Source organism: Haemaphysalis longicornis, unplaced genomic scaffold (genome assembly GCF_048455015.1).
Source record: "Haemaphysalis longicornis isolate Haplotype H1 unplaced genomic scaffold, Haemaphysalis longicornis Haplotype H1 scaffold_7, whole genome shotgun sequence".
NCBI classification, from domain to species: Eukaryota; Metazoa; Arthropoda; class Arachnida; order Ixodida; family Ixodidae; genus Haemaphysalis; species Haemaphysalis longicornis.
The window spans coordinates 24,292,711-24,301,279 of NW_027526422.1; the positions used below are offsets into that span (position 1 = coordinate 24,292,711).

Sequence of the window (8,569 nt, forward strand, 5' to 3'; positions counted from 1 at the left end):
TGTACAAACTAAAGAAAGGCACATTCTTCCATTCACAAATGTGTGGTGGCTTAGTTTCAACTGAGCAAACCAATTGCGACGACCCGTCCGCGGCCGGCAGACTAAACGCTGGGCCATATGGCTAGGCCGACTGAGTCTCGGAAGGTTGGCGAGCCGTGCGGTAGCACAGTCAAACCAAGCCATTTTCTTCTGACATCATACAAAATGCCACCGAAAATGGGTGAGGATGCAGAGGAGGACAGAATTTTCAAATTGATTTTTCTGGTGAATAAAGTCGCGTAAACAAAGTGAGAGCAGTCAAAACAGGGCCTACAGAGTCCGGACTACAATTTGCGCTTGTAATTCCGCAATGTTTACAAACCACTTCAGTGTCCCTTTAAGCCTAAAAAGGGAAGGAAAGAAAGAAGGAACAGTAAAGGAAAGGCAGGGAGGTTAACCAGGGTACTGTCCAGTTGACTACCCTACTCATGGGGATGGGGGAATTGAAAGAGAAAGAAAGGACTCCAGTGCATAATAAAAGAAGAATAAAAAGGAAATAAGAAAAACACAAGGCGTGGCCACGGTAACTACAGAAGCGGTACAAAGCATGCACACAAAACAAGAAAATGCACAAAACACAAAAGAAAGGCGGTACACTGACAAAATTGGTGAACTAAGGACGCTGCACTGTAGTATTGTCCCTACAATAGTTCAGATAGGCCCGTGTCCTCCAAAAAGTGAAGTAAGGCTTTTGTAGCCTTTTCGGCCTGTGACGGACAACGCCTATGACCCAGAATAGTCTGTGCTGCAAAGGGGTGGTCGTCGAGCCGGCAAAGTGTGGTGGAGAGCTGTTGCCCCGGCGTTGTGATTCTGTCACAATGGCACAGAAGGTGTTCAATCGTCTCTTCGATGGCGCACACATCACGAGCAGGGCTGATGGCCATTCCAATGGTGAATGAGTAAGCACTGGTGAAGACAACACCGAGCCACAGGCGACAAAGTAAGGCGACGTTCGAGTAGGTAGATGGCGCTACAAATCGGGGTCGAGCGTTCTAGAACTGTGGTGTGTTCCACTTAGCGAGAGTGGCTTCGCGGGCAATGTACCGCAGCGACCATGCTACATCAATGCGTGGCCGAGGGATGCAGGTCAATCTGGCACTTTTGTGGGTGCTATGAGCTGCTCTATCTGCATGTCCGTTTCCAGTAATGCTGCAATGACTTGGGAACCGCTGGAAAACAATATCATGCCCATGCCTGATTACGCGTCATATAAGCACCGGATTTCAGCCACAGGTTGTTCGTATGGACCGCGGTGGAGGGCAGACTGGATGCACTGAAGAGCGGGCCTCGAGTCGCAGAGTACAACCCATTTTTCTGGCGATTCCCGCTCGATGAATAGAAGGGCCTCCCGAATAGCTGTCAATTGAGAAGCGGTTGACGTCGTTGAGTTTGTAAGCTTAAAATGAATGTCGACTGATTTTTGTGGTATTATTACGGCACTGACAGAACTGGACGTGGTTACCGATCCATCCGTGTAGACATGGGCCCGGTCTCTGTAGGCCTCATGTAGAAAGGATAGGGAGGGCTGTTGAAAACCACTAGGTGGAAGGTCCGCTTTCTTTTTAGATGCGAAGCATCTCATGGTCAGGGCTATGTCCTGCATGCGCCGTCCGCACTCCACTGCGCATGCGCGTCTCTTCTCCAGCTGCATAACACTGCGCATGCATGCCTCTCCTCCATTCTCCTCTCCCCAGCTGTATAAAAGCAGGTGCGCGAGCTGCATGGCGTTCAGTCTGCTCCGAGGCACCGCCTGCGCCGGTTCTGCTCCGGTGCTGTAGGATGCGTTCGGATGGAACCAACAGCACCGAACCAACACCACCCACAAATGGGAAATTGAGTGAACCCCCATGCTGCTTCGCATCCTACTTACGGCTCCCCTATGGGAAGATGGTGTAATTTTTTATTCCCGGAATGGTTAGCACATGGTCGCAGGGGTGTACAGACCAACCTTTCTTGTCGGGATTTTTCATTTCATGCAAGTCCCAAACTCTCACAATATTGCCAACACAGCACGAGTAGTTTTTTTATTGGTACAAACCACATGCAATGCTAACGCAATCCAACCCCCCTCATAGCTTGGATTGGCCGCAAATTGTTGCCTACCCTGTTTCACAAACCACAGTGGTATTCCAAACTGCTCTTTCACGTCTGGAGTGTTACCCTCTCTGATACTCATGCCACACGTACACAAAAAATGACATTAAGTGCTTAATGCCTTAGGTTTTAGTGCCATTATTTCGCTGCTACACGCAAAAATCTAATGCCATTTGATCTAATGTCATTTTTAGTTTAAGGAGTTCCACACAACTCATTCGCCTCCGAGAACGCCTTAAATCTGCCTACTCTTGAATGCGGTGAGTGCTCAGCACCAGAGTGTTGACCTGGAAAAATAGCTAAACTTCGAAATAAGACGATTTTTTGTGCGCTCGTAGTGGCGAACTAAAACAGCAGCAAAAGGCAAAACATTGTGTTACTCGTCATTTTGAATTTTTCAGATTTTGCTAGTGCTGGCAGGTGACGGCAGCTACTGAAGCCACTTTTACAAACAGCTCACACCATTTCTAGAAAACACTAATTCTCATAGCATTTCCTTTTACAAAAAACATTTTCAACCCTTGTAAGACGTTTTTCTCTACGTCAAAAACTTCTACAATACGAGAGCATTTCTATTTTTCGTCATTATCACCATCATAGTAACACATGTAATGCCTTTGTGTTTTCGTGTGTAGCACTGCCCGCCCAAATAATGTCGTTCGGTATATTAAGGTCTTAAACACTTAATGTCATTTTTTGTGTACGTGTGGCACGAGTATTACACACAGCCCTGCCGTTTTCCTTTTGTGGCAACATCCTGTGCAAAAATAGGAAAAGCATTTTTCTTTTTTTATCACGAATGGACGCCATTTTCTGTTCCAGCAGGAATGGAACTGCTTTCCATCGCTCATTTAATAATGCACTACATACAGCAATTAAGTTAACTTCACACAAGCATTTCACATAAAAAGGAACAGCAAAGCATGCTGACCAATAAAATTCCCACAAAAAGCACGACAGCCACGTCTCTGCAGATGAACCTGTTGCACGTCTCACACACTTGAACTTGCTGCCAGCACCACATTACCATCATCACTATTACCTAAGCACCCTTTAGACACTTTTTTTCATACACGCCACCATCACCACAGAAGTCCATATCTGCGCCGCGGCATTGAAGACGGCCCGGCCCGCACACTCTGACCCCGCCGCGGCCGAAGAGTCAAAGGGTCGGTCACATGCTGTCCAGCGCTTCCAAGCCTAGCCTTCGGAGCACCTGCAGGACTGTCTCACGAACAGCCTTGAGCAGCCAGGTGCGTGCAGCCACCGTGGGTGCCAGGTGCGGTTCAGGCTGCACCAGGACGCGCACCTTGCTGTAGTAGGTGCTGAAGTGGCCACACAGCCCCTCCAGGGCTTGGCACAGGAGGTGCGCCCTCAGCTCCGCCCGGATGTTGTCACCCGTGGGCGCCAGCACGGTGGACTCCTCCCGCAGCGCCCACCAGCACGCAACCATCCCGTGCCACAGGAGCCACTCGGGGTCTCCACATAGCAGGCTGAAGTCGACGCTTCGCCAGTCGCACAGCGGTGGATAGGAACCTGCAGGTTGAGGAAGGCAGGAAAAAGCGTGTCGCAGTTTTTCCCTTTGGTCAGAATGTGTCGGGAGCACGGTTGTCCGCAGGGGGTTGAGAACGGGGGAAATTTGACCATATAACAGAAAATTGGTCCTCAGAAGTCCAAAACAGAGTTTTATACACCGAAACTACACTTGGGCTATATGCAGTGAACTAAAAGGCCTTCCCACCAACATGCTTTTCCGTAGCATGGGAGAAAAAAAATTATTTAAAAATGTTTTTCAGTCAATTTGTAGAGCCTGGCTAAAATGGCACCATTATTTCAATGAAATAATTTTTTTTCTTTGTGTAAAAAAGCCTGCTCGAAGTTGGCTTCACTGCATTGCCGCAGTGTCCTGCGAAAAAACACCGCCAGGGCCCCAAAAGGACCGGTGACAACCATACTTGTCATCGGTCATTTTGGTACAAAATCTTATGTCAACTATACTCGTAAACGGGAGAGAAAGGGTTAAATTAAACAAAGTTTTTTAGGGGCAAAGCACCTTAGGTGCTCAAGCTGTCAGTGTCGGGAGACACCAACATTTCCTGTCGTCAGTGTAAAATGTATAAAACTGGTTTGAAATAAACAAACACGATAAACAACATGGTAAACATGACTATAATGACAAATAAACTAACATATTTTAGGGTAGCTTGACTGCGGTAGCGCGCAAGCGCTTGTTTTAGTGTGTATGAGTGTAGCTCGTTTTTGTTGGACGAGCTCAGCTAGTCTATGGTAGGCAAAGGGTTACTGCACTGACAGATGGATAAAGCCCGCATATAGTATTACGCCCACACAAATGTGTGAGGGGGAGCAGCAGACAGGTGTGCATTTTACCCTTTTTTCGTTTTGCCTGATCTTAATTAAACGACACTGCCATGCTAGCATAACAGATCGCTGGCATGCGCACCAAGAGGCAGATGGTAGCTGACGTAGATGCTCATAGCCGCCTCTGTGCAGTGCAAGCTTCGAAATTTTAGTTCCAATCACTGGACATAGAAAATGATGTCTTGAAGACCACTTCTCAAACATTTGTGTTGGTGCTTTAAAGACTAGTTCAAGCTTAAAAACAAGAAAATTCTACTCGAGCTCATGCTGACGTGTTTCTGTACACCAAATTACTAATACCGTATTTACTCGCGTAATGATCACACTTTTTTTTAAGAAAATGTGATGCAAAGTTAGGGGTGTGATCATTATGCGAGGTAAATTTTTCGGGAAAAAGTTTCAGCACAGAAAACACAAAATGCAGGTCAGAATGTTTATGATAAGTCTCATGAACATAATAAACATAACAAATAAAAACATAATAAAAACTCGACTGACCACCGAATGACCACTCAGTGATGCACAATGCAGTGTTTTCATTACGGAACGCGCCGGAACGATTTTGCTGTAAGGTGAGAACAGGTCAACCAATAAGTGGCTGCTGCTGTCACAGTGGGGGACATCAAGACGCAGCTTTTGTTTTATCAGTACAGCATGTGCTTTTAGTGAGTTTCTTCCACACCAATAATGAACTCACGCTTGCCGATATCGCTAATATCATCAAGTCCGCAGCAATAACGTAGCCATGTCCGCTTTGAAAGAGGAGGAAACTAACGTAAGCACGACCATCGTCGTCTAGACTTGGCACTCATACGAAATATGGCTGTGGCAAGTTCAGGGTGCGATCATTGCGCGGGAAATAAAAACAGTTATATTTTGACGACGAACTTTAGGGGTGCAATCATTACGCGAGTGCGATCATTATGCGAGTAAATACGGTACATAACATTATTTTTTTTCCACCTTCGAATTTTGTGCCCAACCTCGACTACAACTCCAAAACAAATCTAGATGTTTAACGACAACAAAAGCAAGGGGGAAAAGTAAACAAAAAAAGTCACCTTCTTTGACAGCTGCCTCGTACTTCCCAAGTATTGCCACAATCCTGGCAGCCGTGTACTGCGGGAAGCAATGTCCACTTCCGGCATTGTTGATGCGTTGTTGGAGTTTTATCTTGACGTTTGGTTTGTTTGAGAGGAACTCGTAAGCCACTTCAGTCTCTACAAGCACGTCAACAGCCGCCAGCAGCTCGTGACCGGTCACACTGCGTTCACGGGCATCAACTTGCTCACGCTTGAAGGCTTCGCTAACAAGCTTCCTCTTTTGCTGCTGGTAATCTGTAAACGAGTAGCCAACACGCTCGTAGGTTCCTTCGTGTATAGCGTACACCATGTGGGTCGTACCAGTGCTCTGTGGCTGTCCCTGTAGCAAACTCAACCTGCACAGCAGCCCAGCCTGGTGCACCATAAAACTCCTGCAAGCTGGGGCAACGATAAGAACAACGTCTGGTGCAGCCTCACAATGATCTAACAGCACGTGAAGCAGCAGACCTGCTGTCTCGAAAGATGGGCTCTCAACGTGCACATTCCCAGCGCAGAAGCCGTAACCTGTTGTCTTGAGACCCTGACTCGCCATGTAGCTCTTCAAATCAAAAGTCGTGTCCTTTTCTCTGTAAAACGTTGTGCGCTTTACCACGGTTTCCACATCGCTTCTGCATGCCTTACTGTTGCACTCTGGACCACATGTGATGATGCTCAAGGAACTTGATCTCTCTGATGTGCAGAATGGTCGGCAGGCATACATGATGGCATGCAATCCCTGTGCAACGCAGCACCTGAAAGCGTAAGCGGCCAGTTTTTCGGTTCGGACAGATGTGAAGGAATCATCCAAATGCGGAACAAATATGAGCACATTTTGTCTTTCCCGGTCGGGTAGCTGTCTCTCCTCTGTTTTTGCCCTCGGAAATATGAAACTAAACAGTGATCTGTATGCCGCAGCGCGGCTCAAAGTAACCTCCACATAAGGTTGCGACGAAGCAAGTTCGCATTTTGCGATAGGTACGGGCCATTCTGCACTGGCAGACAGGAGCTCCGTAATTAGATGTTTCAGATGTGGTTGAAGGCACGCATGGGTGGGTTTCCCAATGAAGACTTGATAATCTGCTGTACGCTGTCGCTTCTTCGACATGCAATCGGGAACTTCTACCGAAGGAATGTCGTCGACGTTCACTTGGCTGCAAAAGTTCTTTAAAAACGATGAAATCAGTTCACAGGCTTCCATGGTTAGGCGGGGAGCAACTACACATCAGTTAGGCTTTCCTACTTTACAGGGGTATTTGTCCCTGATGTTGTCGTTACATCCTTCCCTGTTCCTGGCAATCTCGATGGCGTAGAACTGAACCCGCGGCACAAGCGTCGTGTTTTCTTCAGCGTAGTCCTCCTCGCTGTCAAGACGCACCAGAGTGGCGAAGTTGAAGTCCTCGACGATATTTTCGAACTTCATGCAAAACTCCCGCCAATCCTTTTTTGACTCTTCGCTTTTGATCTCGGACTCGACGAGACGCTTCACGTCCAGCTTCGGGAACCGCTCCCTGAAGGCTGTGTAGATAGCATCGTCATGTGGAGTTAGCTTGAGGATCTTTGGGTCGACAGCACTGATGAGGTTGAAATAAACTTCCATGTGCTCAACAGCTTTTATGGCCCAGAGAGATTCCACTGTAGGGTCGTTTCCAAACTCTGAGGCAGGTCTGGTCAGTAGTTGAGCGGCTCCCAGCGCCGCTGCAGGGTCGACTCCGTCCGCGATGTTTGCCATAACACACACACGCTCTCAGTACGAGGTCTTCCTTCGCAAAAAGCGCAGACTCTTGCCGAACTGAAAATTACACTTTAACACGCAACACGTGCACTTGCGCCGATTCCTGTCTGAAGCCATAACAGTAGCCAAGGTGGCAAGGTAGCCAAGCCAAGGCGCCAAGGCATCAGGCAATCCTGAAATCATGTGGAGGGAGAAATTACCTGCGAACGAGCAAACACCGGGAAACAATCGATATTTTTTCCTGCGACAGGAGTCAAATCATGCAAAGACCCCGGCCCTTACCGTAGCACACGAGCCGTACAACTTTGAAATTCAGCTTGCGTACCCAGCTGGGTTGAGCAAGGGTTGGGTACGCACACAGTGGGTACGCAGGTACGCAAGCCTTACTGGTATGGGCAATTCTGCCTTTTGCGGCCCTGTACGCCTGGTTTCACCCACCATGAGTACAAATAAAGTATTATTATAAAATTGGCGGCAACAACGGTGCCATTGTCGCGTGCTGTGCCGGCGAGCGCCGTTTTGTTTCCCGCTGGACGCCTCCTTCGGCAGCAGCCGCCTTTAAGCAAACAAGCAGGCACGAAAACAATCGGACTCTCAGAACCTGGAGCTTAGGGATTTCGCTCCGGCGACGACTCCCGCCACCTTGGAGGAGCCGGAGTAAAATAGACCTTTGTCCAGTGCGCTTTGCGCATGCGCGCGCTGCCAGGCAGCCTATGCTGCTTAGAGCCTTAGAGCACCTTCTACTCCGTTGCACCCTTCTATAGATACCCGCTTTTTCGGCAGCTCGCATTGGGTTCGAGCATACACGTGCAGAAAAAGGAAGCTTACAAAGTGAAGGGACAAAGATTACAAAGGAGGGCAAGGTTGCCCACGCTGTGAGTACATGCCTTTTAATGGGGGAGACACAAAGACGAAAAAAAGTTCACAAAATGGATTTTTGCCTACCTGGACTGGGGGGTGTGGGAGGATGTCCATTGCACCTACTTCCGTTGCCTTCATGTGAAAGGAACGGGTGACCGGCAGGGAGGTGGGGTGATGGAAGGATTGGGCAACAAGGAATCGTCGTGGTAAAAACATCGCTATTTAGCAACCAATCATGCGCTAATTTTTTGACGGCAAAAAATTTCCTGCCCCGACTGCAATTGGTTTGCCGTGGCGGCTGCTAGGATTAGCACCGAAAAAAGGTCCATTGCCACGCACGTGATTGAAGCGTGGACAGAGGAAGGGCGCCCTAGCTGAGTTT

General features: G+C 48.2%; 2 protein-coding genes across 2 annotated transcripts; both read right to left on the reverse strand.

The window, feature by feature from the left end:
• Positions 1-240: 240 nt before the first annotated feature.
• Positions 241-8,415, reverse strand: LOC144144800 (DALR anticodon-binding domain-containing protein 3). Its single transcript, XM_077676305.1, has 2 exons — positions 8,272-8,415; positions 241-3,669 (listed from the first exon to the last, which is right to left on the reverse strand). The coding sequence occupies exon 2, from the start codon at positions 3,584-3,586 to the stop codon at positions 3,308-3,310; it is 279 nt and encodes a 92-aa protein (XP_077532431.1). The 5' UTR covers positions 3,587-3,669; positions 8,272-8,415; the 3' UTR covers positions 241-3,307.
• LOC144144799 (protein PBDC1) lies at positions 6,669-7,451 on the reverse strand. The gene has a single exon (XM_077676304.1). It carries the CDS (start codon positions 7,321-7,323, stop codon positions 6,817-6,819), a length of 507 nt encoding a protein of 168 aa, XP_077532430.1. The 5' UTR covers positions 7,324-7,451; the 3' UTR covers positions 6,669-6,816.
• Positions 8,416-8,569: the final 154 nt, after the last annotated feature.